The sequence below is a fragment of the Typopeltis vanoorti genome, chromosome 5 (assembly GCF_054136105.1).
Source record: "Typopeltis vanoorti isolate ZY-2024b chromosome 5, IOZ_Tvanoo_1.0, whole genome shotgun sequence".
Taxonomy (NCBI): domain Eukaryota; kingdom Metazoa; phylum Arthropoda; class Arachnida; order Uropygi; family Thelyphonidae; genus Typopeltis; species Typopeltis vanoorti.
In genome coordinates, this window is record NC_143553.1 from 153,395,125 (window position 1) to 153,416,910 (window position 21,786).

Genomic DNA, 21,786 nt, shown 5'->3' on the forward strand with positions numbered 1-21,786 from the left:
TAGTTGATATTTGTATCCCGGTGGAGTTGGACATTTCTGACATACCATGGTGCGTTTAAAATCATGCGGAGACATTTGTTTTGTACTCTCTGTAGTTCGAAGATATTTGTACTTAAGGTGTGGCTCCATGCTGGGGATGCGTAAGTGATAATGGGTCGAATCATCAACTGATAAAGGAGCAGTTTTATTTTGGTATCCAGCTTGCTATTCCTATTGATAAGAGGGTAAAGCTGTGCAATGAATCTTGATGCTTTTGTACATGAGCTTTTATATGTGAACTGAAGGTTAGTTTTCTGTCCAGCAGTACACCCAGATATTTGGCTTCTGCTTTCCATGGAATCTTGGTATTAAATAGGAAGATGTCATCTTTGGGAGATATTGAGTTTTTAGTGAAGAGCATGGCGATACTCTTCTGAGGATTTACTGGCAATCTCCATTCCGAGAACCAGTGCTCTAATATCTGCAGGTTTTCTTGCAGTTTCTTGGTGACAAGGTGCGGCTTAATAGATCTGGCTAGTATAGCTGTGTCGTCTGCGTATAGGGCAATGATAGATGACATTGGATTGTGCGGAATGTCCGCCATGTAAATCGTGAAAAGTATCGGTGCCATTAGGGACCCTTGAGGAACTCCTGCCAAGATGCGTCGCTGGGTAGATAATATATCATTTAGTTTGACTTGCATTCGCCTGTCACTAAGAAATGACTTTATAATTTGGACTAGATCTAATGGAATGCCAGCCATAATTTGTCGAACACCTTTTCTAAGTCAAGAAAAACTGCTCCGGTGTATTGGTGCCAATTGTAACTTGTGATAATGAGTTCTATTAGTCTATGAATTTGTTGGGTGGTACTGTGAAATTGGCGAAAACCAAACTGTTCTGAAGGAAGGATGTTTAATTTTTTTACTGAAAGTTGAATTCTGGAAAGAATAGCTTTTTCTGCTATTTTGCCGAAATTAGAAATCAGACTTATGGGACGATAACTTTGAGGCCGCTGAGGATCCTTTCCAGGCTTGTATATAGGAACTACGTCTGCCAACTTCCATGCAGAGGGAAAGTACTTAAACCTGAACATAGCATTTATTATTGTTGTAAGATATACTATAGCTTTTCGGGGTAGCAGTTTAATAACTTTGTTGGATATGCCGTCAGGCCCTGGAGCTTTTTTATTCTTTAAATTCTTTATAATGTCATAAATTTTAGCTGGGGAAGTAGGTGTGAGTTGGCTGGTACAGGTATCAGGCCGTTTTAACACGTGTCTGACGTGGCGGTGGACTTTGTAAATATGATTGAAATTTAGATTATTGTATGAAGGGCTAAACTGCTTTTCTAAATTTTTAGCTATAGTTTCGGCTTTTTCTGCATCTGTGTAAACAATGTTCAGGTCAGATTTGAGAGGAGGAAGAGATTTGTTTTTGTTTTTGATGTTTCTCAGGAACTTCCAAATGGATTGATCACCAGATGATATGGAGGCTAATTTGTCTTCCCATAGTTTGTTTCTATGGACTTTTAGTGCATCTCTCACTGCACTGTTCATTTTGTTGAGATATTTTTTGTCTTGGGGTACTCTGGTGTTGTAGTATCTTTTTCTTGCTTTATTGTTTTCCCTGATTAAGTTCATTATGTCATCTGGTAGTCGTTTAGGCTTGAAAGCAATTGAATTTGAGGTGATAGATGCTATGGCTGTGTTGATTTGATCAGTAAGTTTCTTGACTGCAGAATCAATTTCTTTCTTGGAATTAATATGAGGGATGGGATCAATGTAGTTTGGAAGCATTTTGGATAGTTTTTCCCAGGTAATGAAGGTGTGAGGCGAAGGGGGAAGTCCCCTCTGATAACCTAGTTGGATCAGAATAGGATTGAAGTCTGATGATAATTCAGTCAATGATTCCAGGGTGTACTGTAGATTGACATTCTGAAGGACAGCTATATCCAAAACGTCGGATGAGCCAGTAGGACTGTGGTGAGTTGGCACTGAGGGGCCAGCCACAATTGCGCAATTTGAGCTTGTGTAGTTAAAGAGGATGCGGCCATTCCTATTTATAGACCTACTGCTCCAGGCGTGATGTTTTGCATTAAAATCTCCGGCAATAATAACCGGCAGTTTAACGCCGAGGATAGCATCCAGATCTGTGGTCATCAATGTTTTAGATGGTGGGTTATAAGCAGCATAGATTTTTATGTTTCTGACAGAATTTGTGATGACATTGATACCTGTGACTTCGAGATTAGTGGTTGTAGGAATGGCTACAGCATGATGGTTGATGTGATTTTTGATGAGGATGGCTGTGCCACCACCTCTGTAATCCAGCCTGTCATTCCTGTAGAGTTGATATCCTTTGAATTTAGGATTGTCAGCAGGTCTTAGGTGAGTCTCATTAATTAATAATATATCCGGATTATATCTGTCATTGAATTCCTGCACTTCTAGTATTTTATTTTTAAGGCCGTTGGCATTCCATGAAATAATCATTAGAGAATCTGGGGTAAATTTTTTCCTATGCATTGGAGAGTGCAGATAAAATGAACTGCGTTTGCTGCAAGAAACTTTTTGTAGTGCCCAGTGATGGATTTGCATTACTGAAATCCTGTAACATATTTACAAGAGAAGAGGTGATGATGGCTGTTATATCTGAATGTGGATTTGGCATATTCTGGTCATGGATTGCTGTTTTGGGGCGGGCCACATCAGCATATGTTCTTGTTTGGTGTTGAAGATTTATTTTCTTAGGGGGGCTCAGTTGATGGTGGGTGAACACCTGTCATCTTGTTCAAACTAATAGGAGCCTGATGAACTTGAGCTTCTGTGGCTCTCGTTACTGATAGTGAGGTAGATTGACTGATTAACTCAGTTTGCCTGTTTTTTGGGTGACAAATGCACCCTCTGTAATTTGCAGGGTGGGGCCACCACAATTAGCACACTTAGCCAGGGTGGTTTTTGGCTTGGAGCAGGTATGTGTGGGGTGGGTGTCACCACATTTTAAACATCTGTATTGAGCTTTGCACAACTTCTGGGCATGACCAAATTTTTGGCATCTATGGCACTTCCCAGAAGAGGCCCTCTTCTTAAGTGGCTCCGGTGGGACCTTAAACCCACAGATTGTCTTCAAGTTATAAATATCTTTATAGATATTGTGTATTTCCACCAATACCAGAGGAATAGGGGTCTTGTTAGATCTGTACATTCCACTGACTTTGATGGGAGGCAGATCTTGCGTGTTGAGGTCAGTAGCTATTTCAGCTGTTTCAATGTCTTCAGATACTCCTCGGAGTACCACTTTAAAATTTTTCTCCGAGGTAATTGTGAAGGTATGGTATTGTATACCTCTTACATCCAACTCCTTGGTTAAATTTCTATAGTCAGTCACTGTAGTGGGCTGAATTTTGATGCCCTCCTCTGTGTTCTTGGCAGTGGAGTAATTTATCTGCAGGTTGGCCATGGTGGTTCTTAAGGCTGTCCATCTCTACTTTTCCCTAAGAATGACTGGAGGCACCTTTTCATTGGTGGAGGCAGAGGAATCTGTGTTGGGGGCATCTTCATCCATGCCATTTTCGTTTGCTGACTCCGAGGCAAGAGTTTTGCGTTTTTTACGCGCGTGCCTCTCTCCTTGATCTGAATGAGTAGAGTCAGAGAATACTAAGTTTAATTTTTCCTCCATTTGAGGAGCGTCTTCATTTTGATCTTCATCAGTCTCTGGTAAAGAGTAAAGATTTAGGAAGCCGGGCCATTCAAGCTCGAACTTCTTAAGGAGTTTCTTTATGAAGCTGAAAGCCAGTCCTTTATCTAGAGAGTCTATAATGATATCAGGATCTATCATGTTTGATGGCCATTTGAGCTTAAATTTCCTTTGGAGTTTATTTACAAGTATAAGCGCTGGCTCTTCATCCAGCGAATCTGTGAGGGCGTCCAGATCTAACACATTCATCATTGACGATTTGCGTATAAACGCAAGTAAATGGATCTGAAATAGATATGCTAACAATGGCTGTTAGCCATTGTTAGCATATCTATGAATCGCCCTCGTTGCAATTACAGTCCACTTACCTTTGCTGATGTTCTTAAATACAGTATAATCCGCAATTTAATGACTTTAAAAAAGACGTCTCTGCTAGTTAATCTAGCTGCTACACTACAAAACCAAAGTTTCTCATCATACAACTATTAAAATCACTGATCATATAAATATAGATAAATAAATATAGATAAACACTTGGCAACCGCCATCACGCACCAGCGCCACTCTTTTTCTATACTTATATTCCTCTTATACAGGCAACAGATGCGTACATTACTTTATATAATGAGATAAAATAAATTAATTGGTTTTATAAATTCAATCTCTTAATAGTACGCGAAATTATAACATTTTTGGTAATAAAATATTATTTTCTGTTTCTTTTTACATATTCCATATTACTGTATACTTCAGTATAAATTACTATAAACTAATCAATTTTAAAAATAAATTTGTCTAATAGTGTTTGTTATAAAAATTGTCACGAATATTAAAGAAAATTGCATATTCAAATAACTTACAAATGCGCATGCGTGAATCGACAGCCTACTGTGATTTGTATTTATATCTATTATAATATACATTTTTTGACTGGTGAGAATACATTTTTACCAAGATGTGCTGTTCAAATTTATACGTGTTTCCTTAACAAAAGATAAATAAATAAATAAGAAGTCACTATTACAACTTACGATTTAAAAGAAAACCAGCACTGTGTCTGTGTGCTGCCATCTAGTAGCCAATACCAACATTAATTTCAGATCGGAATAAGTAAAGTGCCATTTGAAGAAATTATTTTCACTCTGTATTGTATTTGTCAAGAAAGATTATAGCGCGATTGTAGCATTTCTTTTAATTAAATTTTAAAATTAAATGAAAATTTAAAATTTTAATTCTAAAATTCATTGAAATGACGGTGTTTTAATTACCCTAAAATATATGAATGTGATAATGTCTTGCATACCTGAACAAAAATGTTAGAGGTGAAATGGACGACCCTTGGAACCTGACGAAAGCATCTCGTTACTATTCTAAAAATGTTCCACCGCACTCCAGTGTGCTTTCTTGGAATGTTAAAAGGCATACTTGTCCCAGAATTTTAAAATGAGATGGCTAGACACCTCGTTTAAACAATTTACTTTAATTAAGAAACTGCCCCTTTGCGAGACTTATATTAATGCTTGTTTAGTAAACCTAATTTCATTCTACTAAAGAATAGTCAAAAGAATGAATAAGTAACAATATATGTGGCGCCATCTACAGTACAAAACAAATGATTTAAGGTTGATTAATGATTAAGTGTATATTTACGATATTATGAAAACTTATTTTCATCGCATAATACATTATTTTTTCTTTTATTATTAATATTAAGGAGCAATGTTCCCTCTAATTTTTTGCTGTGAGTGTGCGCAGAAATTTGCGTGTGTGTGTGTGATATTTGCCTTCTTTTGAAAAGTATGTGCGCATGCGAGGCCAACACGATGCCGACTGTACTAGATAGGATTCTAAGTGTGTGTATTATTACCATCACCAAGTAAGTTGTGTGACATCAATCACAGAGCTAACATAAATATTTTATATGTATTTAATATTGATCTGATTAGAAGTAAGAAATAAAGTAAAAAAAAAAGATAACACTAGTGACTGATCGCCTTTAATTAAATTTTCTAACTTTGCAAATAACTCTAAACATACATAATAAAATATTCCCGTTACTAATTCTCATCTTGTTTAGTTCTAGCTTCTATCACTTTATTTTTTCTCTCTTCTGTCTTTGGCATTCACCCACTCTTTATACACACTATCTAAATTAATTGAATTTCGATATAATTGGTAAATATCACCATTTTTTGGAGATCAAGTTTCTTTTCTTGATAAAACTGTTTAATAGCTAACACAATGGAGGAAGCATCACATGCCTGCAACTGAATTATTCCGCCAAAATATGTTTTATATTCATTACAATCTTTAGGTCTAAACTTAAAATAGAGAATGAGACATTTGTTAAGTTATATCAGTGCTTTCATCAATGGTTAAGGTGTGGAAATTTGCAGATGCAATTTTATCAAACGTGCCAATTTGAATAATTAAATTGATTGTTTCCAGAAATTCAAACGCATAATTTTTGCATCGCCAGCTGTCCTGGGAGTTGAACATGCTTTTCCATATGTTCATTAATATGTTGAACTGAAAGTAAAGAGTTATTCATCTTAACAACTAATAAGACCCTGTCAATAAGAACCTTAATCTGCTCTGGGTTTGATCGTTTTCTCTCTCGGTCTTCTGACCTTTCACGTAGCATACTCAGTACTCCTGTAGCTGGCAATGAACAATTTTGTTGCCTAAGTTGGTGTACACCATCCAGATGTATTTGACTTGTCAAATGGGGTTTCAAAAAGTCCAACTTCCAAGTGACATCAAACTTCTTCCCATTAGCAAAATCCCCAGCAACCCTTTGCATCACGACAATAAATACAAACAACACCAATTGTAGCATCATACATAAATATTTCTGAACCAACACTAAATATTGCCGAGGGCAACACAAGAGTTAAAAGATATGCAGGCTAGATTTAATTAACTTGGTTGTATCTCAATGCGTGTACACGAATGTTATTATTTAGTCTACTATTTTAAAATTCCTTTTAAAAATTAGAGAATTTTGAAACGCTACAATATTTTTAATTGTACTCTAATTTAAGTTTTTAAAAGTATTTAATTGTTTTTATTAAAAATATGAAACCATTGTTTTAATTCGTCATGATCTTGAACTAATTTGATCAGCCAATCACGTTCGGGAATTTTCCATGAGTCAGGCCTGAGATGTAAACAAACCGCGCGCCATTCTAAAATGCTATTAAAAATTACACATCTAAGCCACACCCCTTTCACTTTGGCATGAAATCGCTAGCCTCAAATAGGGTTACTGTTAATAATTTATAAGTTTTGTGCAACTTCGAGAATGTAATAAAAAATGCGAGGTTATAGGCTTGAGCGTTGCCGAGTTACCGTATTTTTTTAAAGAATTTATAGGTTAATGTTTAAGTGGAACTTCTTTAATTAATAAATTTTAATAAATCTTGAAAATGAAGCGTGCGCATATTTTTTGCTTTGTGCGCTAGTTGTAAAACATGTGTGCGCACGCATGCGCACAGAGGGAACATTGTTAAGAAGCAATAATTTTTTTATGAAATGTTGCTTTATTCTGCTTAAAGCAGTAGTTTTCTTTGTATTTATTTATATTTTTGTTAAATTTGAAAGTGAATAAGCATAAATAAATTCATTAATTTATTAAATAAATCTATTTATTTATCCATAAATTTATATTTTCGCATTTGAAATTCGCCAGCAATTATGGCGAAGGTTTCGTATTACAGCTGATACATGTATTCAAGAAACTAAGAAAATTATTATAGTTGTTAATTTTTGTTTTCAATTAATAAAAAAAAGACAAAATCATTTATTACCAGTTCTGTATTTCAATTCTTTATCCAGAAATCGACAGTGTCTTCTTTGATAATCAAATACGGGCAAATTATTTGATCTTTTAAACTAATAATATTATCAAAACATAAACTGTAGAATAAAAAAAGAAAAAAACAAAAATAATATAATAAAAACAATTTTTTTTTTCTTCTTGTTTCTAGTTCCCGCTGGACCTCCAACAGAAGTGAGCGTCATGTCTACAGGAGCTCAGAGTTTAAAAGTATCTTGGAGGGTAAATAAATGTTTATTTTCTTGTTTCATTACTTTAGACTTTTATGTCATGAAATATTAAACTCGTAAATACAAAGTGTATCACCTGTCAAATTTACTAAATGTATTCTTTTAATTTTTTTAAAACAAACTGTGTTTTTACATAGATTTTTTAACATAAAAATTTTAGAAAATGCAACTTAAAGGACAATTGTCATAGATCGTATTCTTTATTTCTAGCCTCCGAAGAAAGACTTGCAACATGGAAAAATTCGCGGATATTACGTTGGTTACAAAGTAAGTGATTCAACAGAATCCTATCAATACAAGCATGTAGAATCTGACAGCGATGAGAAACAAGGATTTTGGTCGACTCATCTGACCAATTTAAGACAGCTCACAAAATACAGTATCGTAGTCCAAGCATACAATAAAGCTGGACCAGGGCCGAGATCGGATGAAATTGTTGGTTATACTTTGGAAACAGGTATGTTTTTTGGTTCACACTTACTATTCGTTGTTTTTAGCTTGATGTTGTTAAAGATTCAACAATTAAGTGTTGATTTTTCACAGCGCCCCCTACTTCTCCGGTTTTATTGGCTACTGACACAACAACGTCAGCTGTGCGACTGAGATGGCAGAGAGATACGAAAGATAAATCAGCTGTGCAAGGTTAGTTTTCTTTTTTTTTTATGGAAGTGTCATTCGTGATCATAAAGTTCAAAGATAGGTGTTTCTTCCTTTCATATCGTCCCATCTTGTTCAATTGTTATATTAATTGTAACAGTTGCTTTTTTTTTACTCTCTTAAATGAGTCTATGGATTTTTGAAATCTCATATACAGAAATAAACAACTGAGAAAACTAATTTCTCGTATTTATCTTAAAGCTATGAAAAATAAATTATCCGAAAAATAAACAACTTAATATTATCTGAAAAAAAATTTACTATCAGGTAATTAGAATTTTAATTTTAAGTTTAGAATTTAAAAACCAAAACATAAAATTTAATTTGTGAAATGATACGTTTTTTATTGCAAACAGAATACGTGCTGCATTTTAAAGTAGAAGGTGGGGATTGGCAACAGAAAAAACTCGGAGCAGACCATGATCAATATACGTTAGAGGACCTGCGTTGTGGCACAAGATATCGGCTTTATTTAACTGCGTCTAACAGTGTTGGGACAGGAGAACCGAGCAACCACATCACCGTGCAGACTAAAGGAGCAGGTGAGTGAGTGAGATGATCCGAAATGAATTACGTCTTTGCATAAACTAGAATTTACGCAAGAAAGAGCCCTTATAATAAACTTCCATGAAGAGTAGAATCGCAGCATAAGATCCTAACGAGTCAATTAATTCAAGTGCAGTGTCAACCAGAATAAACTTTGGTCGGAATATTTACTTTTTTTATTTTAATATTTATCCATTTCTAGAATATTAGCGAGTAGTGTTCAATGTTATCTATGTTTTATTTTTTGCAAAATTTCCACGTTTTTCAGAAATTTATAGAATTTTCATATATTACACTTTTGTTTAAAACTCAATGTCGGCAAGTAATATATACATTTCCAAGCATTCTGCATACATTCCAATCACACACCCTTCTATGAGAGAAAATGTAGCTTTCACTTCTTTATTGACCGCATTCTTTCTCAATTTTCTCTTGTCCTTTCATCACTCTCCATAAAATGAAAATTCCATTCTTCTGGTGTCCTCTATGAACCCTTTCAAAAGTTTGTTTATTCTCTTTCTCCTCTCTGCTAACATCTATAATCGACAAATTCAGTCCACATTCCACCGTTCCGATAACCTAGGAGACCAGATCCGAACATGGTCTAAGTGAGATCTTATCAAGTCCTTGTAAAGAGGCAAAATGAGATTTCAAATTCCTGTCTACTAACACTGCAAGATCCCTACCCTGATCAGTTTATTCTAGTATAATCCCACCAATATAACCATTTGCACCTTCTCATAATTATAGCTTATTCAAATCATTCTGCAACTGCTGCATTCCTGATTACCATGCCTAACTTTACATTATCAGAAAACAGTTCACAGATTGCCTGTTAAATCCTTCACATAGCATTAATATAAAGATTACATAACAAAGGACTGAATCTTGGACCAATCACTGGTCACTTTAAATCTTGTAAACTCGCATTCCCCATGGAACGCTTTTTCATGTTACTCAGCCATCTTCTTATTCAAACTAGTAATTTATAATCCAATCCCATATCCTCAAAGTTATCCAACAGTCTACCATGCAGAATCTTGTCAAGAGCTTTAGTGAATTCCAAAAGTACCGCGTTGTATTAATTCCTCTTGTTTATCTCAATGTTAACGTTATTATAAAAGGTTAACCTTAGTAAAGCCATGCCGTTCATTGTAAAGTATAGTTTGCTGAGAATGGCATTTATGTATGGAATCTCTTACCATCTTTTCCAAAATCTTCACCACCACTCAAGAGATACTGAGTGGTCTATAATTAGATACATCTGCCTTTGCACCAGCTTTGCTCAATGGGCTGTCATTCATTATTTCCACTCCACTGAACCTTTTCGGTTCTGTTACTCAAATTATAGTCATTCGAAAGAACAGCCAGTACAGTGGATTGTGGTCAATAATACGCTTAGCATCTGCGCTTATATCTCATCAGTCATGATGAATCTTTGTTAATTATCTTAAATATATTATAATAATCAAATTTTGAAAAATATTAATATTTCAATTTTCTTGTATATTTAATATGTATTTTTTCTGCATTTATACATATTCATCTCTAATTGTCAACAAAATACTCCTATGCAATAGATGTAAAGAAATATTGATCAGGATATTATCAGAACCATATCTATTAGAGTGAGCTAGTAAATGATGTTTTTAAAATAATTTAACTGTCATGAGACTGGATATGAATATAAAATAAATTTGCCATTTTAAATAAACAGTCAGATTTGGAGTTTCATCCATACATTCTTATTATACATTTATTTTCTAGGAAATGTCTTAGATTTCTAATTACCGAGCTATTATCCAATCTCCTTCTCTTTTCCAGCCCCTTTATCTCCCCAAAAAGAAAGATTTCTCACAATAAACGACACCTTCATCATCCTCCATTTGGACACTTGGCAGAACGGAGGTTGTCCCGTACGGCACTACAGCATCCAATACCGAGCCAAGTATCAGAGACAGTGGATTGTGGTCAATAACCAACTGGAGTCGATTCATGACAAGTTTCACATCCGTCATTTGTCTCCTGGTAGAGAGTACGTGGTAATGATCACGGCTCATAGCGAAGCAGGTGCCACTCAGGCAGAGTATGATTTCCAGACGACACTCACTCCAACTGTCGGTAAATAATAAAATAAAAATTTCTCTTTTTTTTAGTCTATTTCATAAGATAAGCCATTTCATAAGATAAGATTTTGCATTTCATTAACAAAATAAGAAGGCAGTGATGAACATTCGTTTATCATTTTATAGTAAAAGTATTTATATTTATGCATGATGTGTCTGGATATAATTATTAATTATAGTAAAAAATACTAATAACTTATAACAAATAAATAATTTTATTTAATTAAATGAAATACAATGTTTTATTTTAATTAAAATGTTTAACTTTGTTGAAAAAAGTTTTTTTTTGGTTAAAAGAAGATTACAAACTCATAGTAAATTAAAACTATAGATGCACTAACGCAGTGGTCGCCGAAGTAGTCGACCCCTATCAATATAACATTGTTAGGGGTCGATTTGGGCTCAGGGGTCGATAGAAAAATATAAGACATCATTGCACGGGTAATATTTAATTCGGTTAACTTGGATTCCCTCCATCCTGAATGACAAAGCAATTAAGAGTGACATGAATAGGACCTGTAAGATGGAGCAAGGTCATGAAAATAGTTACGGAGGCCAATCAACTAGGCCAAAATGACGTATTTACCAATAAACGGATGTCGGTGATTCCCGCCCGGCTGTCTCGGAGGGTGCGAGATTGTAACACGTGCGCGGTTGCTTATTTACTTATACTTACACGTATTCGATCCCAGTTCTCATTTCTGCGCATCGACATACAAGTGAGCGTTAATGTTCTAAAATTCATCAACATACATATTATAATTCAATCGTTATTCATTCACGAATTAAACTTCTCTGTGTTGAAGAGTTGAGCACGGCTGGTAGTTTTGTACATCCTTTAGAAAGGCGTGAGTAGGTATATTATTTAGACTTATTACTTTTGCTTACTGACTTCAATTTTAATTATTTTGTTACAACCCCAGTAACCACAATGGCAGCTTCAGATTCTAAAACGAAATGCAGACAATATTCGTTAGAATATTTGAAACTTGGGTTTATTGCTTAAGAAACGAAATGAGGCCTATGTCTCTTCTTTGTGGAAAAAAACTTTTAGTAACGATCCAATGAAACCAGCAAAAATGAAAACTCATCTTCAAAGACTCCATCCCGATAAGAAAGATTAAGATCTTCACTTTTTTTAAAGAACTCAAAGAGAAATACATACATCGACCAACTATAAAATCATTTATGAAAGCACCTGCCGAAGCCGACAATAAACAAGGATTCAAGCTAATACAATATTTCTTTTAATATAGCAAAAAAAAAAAAAAAAGGAAATAGCAATTGCAGAGGACATTGTTATACCCGCAATCAAAGAAGTAATTGAAACCATAATGAAAAAAGATTCAGATCCTGTTTTAAAATGCTTACCATTGAGTGCGAATACCGTGAAAAGACGTACTGGTAAAATGGCTGAAGATGTAGAAAAAACTGTAGTATCAGAACTCAAAAATAGTAAGTTCTCCATCCAACGTGATGAATCTACATTCGATAGATCTATTCTTATGACTTATGTAGATATTACAATAAAACCAAACATCAAATTATTGACGAATTTTTATTTGTGAAATATATTGAAAGTGATGGAACGGGGTTGACAATTTTTCAGCGATTGGAGGAATATTTAAATAAGCATGATATTCCTTTTACTAATATAACAGCAGTAGCCACAGATGGCGCACCTGCAATGGTCGGCCGTTATCGAGGTTTCGCTGCCTTTCTGAAAGAAAAAGGTCAAAGTGTACGTACTATTCACTGTGTGTTGCACTGAAACTATTTGGTGGCAAAAACTCTCAGTGACGAACTGCGTGATACTCTAAGAGTGTGGATTAAATCTATTAATCAAATTAGAGCTCATCCTCTTAAATCGCGATTGTTTGCCAAACTTTGTGAAAAAAAAATGATGAAGTATCAAACCAATTACTCTTGCATGCTGAAGTAAGATGGTTGTCTAGAGGTGCAAGTCTACAAAGATTTGTTGAGTTGTTCGACTCAATCCTAGAATTTCTTACAGATGTTAATGAGTGATGAACTGAAGAGAAATAAGAATCATATTTACAAAATTTATGACGTACAGACCCGTCTACGAGGTAAAGATGTCACGATTATTCAAGCTCGGACGATTCTTTTAGGCTTCCAAGCTAAATTAGCCTTATTTAAATCATCATCGTTACGAAAAGATTTTCAGTACTTTTCGAATCTACGGCAATTGGAAGCAAAAGATGAAAACAGAAATATACACTAAACATTTCAAAATTTGAGCGATGATTTTAAATTGCGCTTTTCAGATTTTGAAAACAGAAAATGCACATTCCAGATTGGGTTATCACCATTTTCTGCAGATATTGAAAACAGCGAATGTCACTTACAAGATGAATTTATTGAATTGTCAGTTGATCTCGAAGAGAAGACGCTTTTTAAAAAAAGAACTTTAAGTTACTTTTGGACGAATATAAATGTCGTAGAAAAATATCCAAACTTTCTGAAACGGTACTCCCCTTTTTTGCTTGCATTTCCAAGCTCGTACATGGTTGAAGCTGGTTTCAGCTATGTTAATTCCATTTTAGTAAAACAAAGAAATAACCTAGATATAGAATTCCGTGGAGATTTAAGGCTGAAACTTACTAATTTTGAACCCAACATTGCTAATCTTGTCAAGAGTTACGAAGTCCACCCTTCACATTGACAACGTTTGTAAATTGTATACTAAGTTAATAAAAGTCTTATTTTCATATATAGAAGGAAGAGTGTATTATTGTTATTTCGAAATTAAATTTTATATTTTATATATTATTTATCCCTCCTATCAAATATGTAATGTTAAGAAGGACGTCAAAAACAAAAACGTATCCCTTTGACGTTAAGCCAATATAATAATATATGCTATATTATACATACAATAAACATGTAACTATAAAATAAACATTCTAAAAACTCTCATGAGCGTCTTTTTTGCTTGTCCTATTATAATTACGTAATAGTAAAATAGAGGGGGTCGATAAAAAGTCAAGACACTCTTGAAGGGGTCAACGGTCAAAGAAGTTTGGCGACCCCTGCACTAACGGATAATCCTGAATCGGATGGAGTGAGTCTCATTCAACTAACTGTGAGTGAGACTTGTCACATAAATTTTAATGAACTCAGATTGGCACAAATCAACCCTTCTCTTCAATGTAGTGAAGAATAGAACGAAGTATTGATGTATAATGCTATTTCTAAACGTTGCAATCAATAAAAAGAAGTACTCGACTACTTTTTTGTTAAACATGTCATGAGATGTTTTGCAATAAATGTAGTAAAGATATAATATTGGATTTCTAGATTACTAATGTAAATATAAAGATATATTCAAATTTCTAAAAATAAATAAATAAACAGTAATGATATAATAAATAATAACGTTTTATAAATTATAATTGAGAATATTTAAAATTATTTCATAAATTATTATAACACCTTTTATAATTGAAGAAACTTCTCTTATAAATTTATTTAACCAAAAAATGATTTTCATGCTGATGACATTCCTTCCGTATTGTTGGTAGGAACTTTAATAACCTGTGCTTTAGATAACCTGTGCATGACCTTCGGAGGTAAATGAATGACGCATAATAATTTCTGCTGTAAATTTTAGTTATGAAACTTGTTTAGATTTTGATGTATAGAACCGTTCTGAAATATTTTACATAGAACTGTTCTGAAATATTTTACATAAAATACTTCATATGGTACAAAACATTCTCAAATCTTCTTTTAATATGGTAATTTTAGATTGTTGTCAATTGCTTTGATACATTTCTATTTCCGTTTTGCATAGCTCTACCCACAGAGCCAGCTCAAATACAAAAAGGATCTGCTCTGCCATTTCACAAGAACCTAAAACTTCTCATTCCCATTATTATATCTGTCGTGGTCATCCTGATGGTATTAATAGTAGTGGGCGTATGCCTGAAGCGCCACCTACACGAAGGAGGAGTCAGCCATGGAGGTGAGATTTGAAGCATGACAGATACGTCGATAACATCCTCTAAATTATCAGAAAAAAAAAACTGTACTGAATTATAATAATATAAATGAACATCTCAAAACAAATTTATTATATTTCAGGACCACTTCGAAAACAAGACGATAATCTAGTCATGAGCGAATTTATCCAGAAATCCAGTGGAAAACAAGAAACCGAGGGTAGAAGCTCTTACTATTCCTCTCCTACAAGAAAACCCATCCCAGTATCGTGTTCAGGAAGGCAGAGTAAGTGTGCATGGTTAGTATTTCCTTATCCCAGTTGATGGGAAACCTGTAACCAACCCTATCCCAAGTTTGTGACTTACAAATGGTGAAATATCCCTCCCAGTAAACCAACACTTGGCTCGATTCCAGTTAGATTTTTAAATTTAAAAATAATCCATAATACAATTGGAAAATGCATTGCAGAAAAAAAAATACATGGGCATTTATATTATTTCTGGAAAATATTCTTTAAATTATGATTTCATAAATTGTTAATAATAAATTTATAGATTATGAATTTTCTTAAAATAACTATTGTACGACCACCAATGATGAAAAGCACTGACGTATTGAAAACATTGCATTATAGACTGGTTATTATAATTAGTTTAGGCGTTTATGATCTATCATTCTGTAATATTTTTTTATATTATTTAAAAATGTAACGTAATTATGTTTTCTCCGTCAGATGGCAGCACTAATCAAGCCGAATGTGTACGTAATACACTATTTTCATTTGGTTTTAAATGTAATTATTAATCCATAACCTTCCTATTAGGAAATTTATTTCTAACGTTGTACAGTTTCCAGGGCGGACAACCACGAGTATGCCGAACCCTATGCCGCAGTACCTCCACCACGAAGGGTCAGTAACGAAGGAGATGGAAGAGGGCCTTTGCTGGTACAGAGGGTAATGTGTGCAAGTTTCATTGTATATTTCTGAGATGAACAACTAAAATATAGTTATGCACGCCATCTATTGAGAGTATTGTGAATTAGCTTTCATGCTAACGTTTACGTATACAGTATATTCCTTCTGTCCACATGAACTCGGTATATTAAAATGCGGAATTACTCAAACGATTCTTCTGGCCATAGTTATATGGGTAGAGTTTATTGTATCTCGAAGTTTGAGTTAGTTTTCTGGATATAAATTTTATAATAATTTCAAAATATAAATGTACATAAAATAAAATATTTAAAATATATTAATAATTAAAATTATCTTAGTAATATAATAATATAAATGTATAATTAAATACACTGTAAAATATAATATTCTTAAATAATTAGAGTTTAACGACATAAGCGATTTTCCTCGTATGGTGGCCGGGATAAGAATAGCTCCACTGCATCCCATGCATGTCGTACGAGGCGACTAAAATGAGTACTCAGGGAGGATAATGGATGGCAGTGCTGTAGCCAATGAAGTTCTAACTGAGGCAGGGCTATTGCTGTTACCCTCCTGCCATGATCAGAGCTTTATTGATACAGCTCAATAACATTTTATCTCTACACTGTCCTCTACAGATAACGGGGAATATGTAAAGCATTCTTGCTTCGCCCATCTAGCCAAAAAAAAAAAAAAAAAAAAATTAAACCATAAGCAATTATATTTTGCATCGAAAAATGCAATTTCCATAAAGTAATGCAGCCTAGCGAAGAGAGGTCGAGTGATTTCTGTGCGCAGAGAGTGAGTGTCTTCTGAAGCTGTGATAGTTCTCTAAGTATTGAAATTCGATTTAGTACTTTCTTATTGAAATACGATTTAATACTTTCTTCCAGTTTTAATGAACTCAATGTTTTCAGCAAAATACATCAGTATTATATTTTGGTTTTCAAAGTATGCAAATTTTACAAAGTATACTAAATATACAAATTTATTTTATGTTCTGAATATATTTTTATGGTTACCAATACCGGTTTTACGATTTAAAAATCAAATAATCATATTAATAATTAAATCAAATTTTTTAACGTAATAATTAAGTTCTGCTTAAAAACGAATTTCATCATCTTCAAAGAGAACGACATGAACATTTTCTGTATTTTAGGAGAAAAAGCGAAGTTTGCTGTTCTCGGCCGGATGCAAAAGGAGTTTCTGCTACAAAACTCTGATTTTATTTGTTGCGAAACACAAATCAGCCAGTAAGCGCATGTAATGAGAGATAATAATAAAAGCGATTTTAATCTGCCTTTATTATTATTATTATATAATATGTAATATTATTACATTATTATATAATATGTAATATTATTACATTTATTATACAATATATTATAATATTATGTAATAGTAGTTGAAGTCTTCCAAGCACGTACCAACAAACAGTAAAATCAACACCTGGCTTGCGACCAGTATAGAAACGTAACCATGAAACCACCATCGTCTATTATCCTCGTCAGATAAGCTCTGTTAAGCTTCGAGGAAGAAAATTATTAACTTGCAAGTATCTGTTATACACAATTGTAATGCGTTATGAATATTATATATATATATAATTATTACAGTATCTATGTATGCAATTTATCTGAGACATAAAAAAAAATTATTTAAGAATATTATTAACTTGCAAGTATCTGTTATTCACAATTGTAATGTATTATATATATATACGTGTATATATAATTATTACTGTATCTATGTATGTAATTTATCTAAGACATTTTTACTAAGACATTTTTCTAAGAAATTATTACTAAAACATGCACACTTAAATATTTTTGTTGTTTCAATGATGAATTTCCAGTAAATTATAACAGTGAATTAAAATACACAAACTTCACAGGGACATTAAATGATATAATTTCCAATATCAGATTTATTTTCACCGGGTGTTATCCAATTTGTCTATCAGTGATTATTTTTGAATTTCTTATACTGATAATAAATTTTATAAATAATTATTATAATATAATAATAATTATAATAATTCTTTTATACATATATATATATATATATATATATATATATATATATATATATATATATCCTTCTCATCCGTCTAGGACGGGTTGAGTTCCCTCCTAATGAGGGGCTTATTACTGACAGATTAATGCAGCAAGTTCGCCACTCCTCTGCTGCATCCCCCCCCCCCCAAGGGCGATATTCATGATTGTAGCATCGTGTGTTCACGGGGTCGGTTTGCCTGCTTGCCGGATGAAAAACTCCAGGTAAACTGTGGAGGGGAAATCCTGCCGTCCACCCCCAAGACCGGCTAACTTGGCTATGGCTGAGGAAGATTCGTCATCGACGGGAATCGAACTAGGAATCCTTCCCCAAGCATATGGCCATCAGGCTAACCGATTATTTCGCATAGTAACTGACTTCGTTTTTTGGGAGATGGACTGACTCCTTTACCCTTTATCCCTTCATCTGATTGAAGAAAATCTGTGGATGGGGTGTTATTGAGCTAAAATCTCTAATTATGGCTGGGTAACGGCAATAGCCGAACTCAATTCCAGTAACTGAATTTTTTTTCGGCTAGATGGGTGAAGTAAAAATGCCTTTCATATTCCCCTTTATACTTCTATCTCTATATTAACACACAAAAGTGTGTTAATATAGAGCTATAAGTTCTGGTCATAGCAGGGGGGTAACAGCAATAGCCAAGCCTCAGTTAAAGCTTCATTGGCTACAGCATTGCCATCCATTACCCTCCCTGAGTACTCATTTTAGTCGCCTTGTACGACATGCATGGGCTACAGTGGGACTATTCTTATCCCGGCCACCACACGGGGTAGTAACTGACTTTGACAATTGACATTAATGTCTTTAGGGGTGAAGCAAGAAGCTTTTTATATTCCCTGCTATCTGTTACGGCTACAGTGAGAGTAGAATTTTTTGAGCAGTTTGCTCGCCCTGAATGGGCATGGAGATTATGCATCGCTACAGGAGTTAACATGGCTTTTGGTCTTTTATGTTTGAATATATCCGCTGTCACGTAGGCCAAAGCTTGCTGAATCAGACCATTGGGATATACGAACGTCTTTAGGAAGAACTTTGCTGCTCAAGATTGTAGGAAAAAGAAGAGATAAGGAATATTTGTATCTGGATGAAGTTGATTGTTTCTGACGAACCATGGGGCGCTCAGAATCATTCTTCGCAAGAACTTGTTTTGTACACGTTGTAGTTTGATAATATTTGTTGTGGAAATGTATCTCCAGGCTGAAGAAGAGTAAATGACTATAGGACGAATCATCAGCTATCAACTATCAACTTTACTGACATAAGGAGTGAAGCAAAAGCTTTTCATATTCCCGGCTATCTTGAGAGAAACTGTGAGTGGAGAAAGTTTATGAGCTAATTGCTCGCCCTGAGTGGGCTAGGAGATTAATTCTCAGTGTTGTAGTTTAGGATGGCTTTTGGTCTTTTTATGTTGGAAATAATCCATTGCGTCATAATCTGCAGCCAGTTGGATCAGTTTGTTAGGGTGCACAGATACTTTTGAGAAGAATTTGGTTGCTATAGTCTGCATGAAAGTGTAAATATAGTGGACATTTGTGTCCCGATGTAGCTGGAACAGTTCGAATGAACCATGGGGCGCCCAGGATCATTCTGAGACATTTATTCTGGATACGTTGTAATTTGATAATATTAGAGTTTTAAATATGACTCCAGGCCGGTGAAGCGTAGGTGAGTATTGGACGAACCATCAGTTTGTATATGAGAAGTTTGATTCTGGTGCTCAGCTTACTGTTTCTGTTAACTAGCGGGTAGAGCTGGGCTATGGTTTGTGATGTGTTCGCACAGAGAGTCTTGATATGGGAGCTGAAAGTCAGTTTTCTCTCCAATATCACACCAAGATATTTAATCTCAGTTTTCCACGGAATTTTAGTGTTGAAAAGGAGAATATCTTTTTTAGGAAGCACTGATCTTCTAGAGAATAGAACGGCTACGCTCTTCAGGGGACTCACTTGGAGTCGCCATTTGGAGAAATATTGTTCGATTAGCAGTTGGTTTTCTTGCAATTTCTTGATGGTTAGGTGAGGCTTTAAAGATCTGGCCAATATCGCTGTATCGTCAGCGTATAGGGCTTTAATTGAAGATAATGCGTTGTGCGGTATATCATACAAGTATAAGGAGGATAGGATTGGTGCTAGTAAGGATCCTTGAGGAACTCCAGCCAAGATGCGTTTTTGTGTCGAGACTACTCCACGCATCCTGACTTGCATCCGCCTATCGTAGAGGTTTATAAGATGAATGATTCCGATTGGTACACCAGATGATATTAGTGTGTATAGCAAACCATAATGCTAAACCTTGTCAAATGCACTGGCTATGTCAAGGAAAACAGCCCCAGTGCATTGACGACAGTTAAAACCCGTGGTGATGTGTTCCACTTAATCTGTGTATTTGTTGCGTGGTGCTATGCGATTGTCGGAAGCCAAACTGATCCTCAGGCAGGATATTTAGTCGGAGTACTGAATCTTGGAGTCTGGCAAGAATTACCTTCTCGGCAATTTTGCCGTGATTTGAGATGAGGCTGATTGGTCTGTAATTTTGAGGCAATCTGGGATCTTTTCCAGGTTTATGGATCGGTATTATGTCCGCCAGTTTCCAATAGGAAGGGAAATGTTTGTAGTGAAGGATGGAGTTAATTATATTTGTCAGATGGACAATAGCTCAACGTGGTAGAAGCTTTATTACTTTGTTAGAGATGCCATCTGGTCCCGGAGCTTTTTTGTTCTTGAACTTCTTAATAATAGCCTATATTTCAGCAGGTGACGTGGGTGCAATTTGAGTGGAATATGTGAGAGCAGAATTGAGTGAATATCTGACGTTACGGTGGATCTTGTATATATGGTTAAAATCGAGGTGATCGTATGCGGGTTGACACTGTTTTTCAAGATGATTTGCTATTGCTTCAGCTTTATCAGCATCAGTGGGGATGAGACCTGAATTTGATTGGAGGGGTGGGGAGAGGTTTATTTCTGTTTTTAATCTTTCGGATGAGATTCCATATGGAGTGGTTATTAGTAGAGATGGAGGTTAGTTTTTCTTCCCAGACTTGAGTTCTATGGGCTGTGAGGTCATCTCTCGCTGCAGAGTTGAACCTGTTCAAGATCCGTTTGTCTTGCGGCGCCCTGGTGTTGGGGTATCTTTTTCTTGCCTTATTTTTTTCTCTAATCACATTCATTATATCTTCTGGCAAGTGGTTGGATTTGCGGGTAGTTGCAAGGGTAGTAACTGCTGCACAGGCTGCTTTAATCTGTTCTGTTAGATTTATAACAGCTGTTTCAATTTCCTCTTTTGAGTTAAAGATGGGAACAGGACCAATATATTTTGGGAGTACCTTGGAGATCCTTTCCCAAGGAATGAATGAATGAGGGGGGGGGGGAGATAATTTTTCAAGGTTTGCCAATTTTAACCGTATTGGGTTATGGTCTGATTACAGATCGTTAATCGTCATTAAATTGTATTGGAGTCTGATGTGCTGCAATATAACTATGTCCATCATATCAGCCCGACCATAAGTGTTGTGATGGGTGGAATCAGCTGGACCTATTACAGGAAGGTTGTTGAAACCAGCATAGTTTTGTAGTATCTGTCCATTTTTGTTAGTGGAACGGCTATTCCAGGTTGAATGCTTGGCATTTAAATCACCTGCCACAATGACAGGCTCTCCGGTATCGAATAAGGCGTTCAAATCTGAGAACAGAAATGATTTTTGTGGAGGATGATATGCTGCAAAGATTTTT

The 21,786-nt window shown here is 34.9% G+C and overlaps 1 protein-coding gene across 1 annotated transcript in view; it reads left to right on the plus strand.

Annotated features, from left to right (window-relative positions):
- The window catches only part of LOC150106951 (cell adhesion molecule Dscam1-like), a 173,862-nt gene that overhangs the window by 141,542 nt on the left and 10,534 nt on the right, over positions 1–21,786 (plus strand). The window contains exons 17-24 of the mRNA XM_090393514.1: positions 7,666–7,736; positions 7,955–8,201; positions 8,288–8,386; positions 8,758–8,943; positions 10,772–11,068; positions 14,891–15,061; positions 15,181–15,324; positions 15,888–15,994. Coding sequence (XP_090249640.1) covers positions 7,666–7,736; positions 7,955–8,201; positions 8,288–8,386; positions 8,758–8,943; positions 10,772–11,068; positions 14,891–15,061; positions 15,181–15,324; positions 15,888–15,994 — 1,322 coding nt within the window. The remainder of the gene's footprint in view (positions 1–7,665; positions 7,737–7,954; positions 8,202–8,287; positions 8,387–8,757; positions 8,944–10,771; positions 11,069–14,890; positions 15,062–15,180; positions 15,325–15,887; positions 15,995–21,786) is intronic.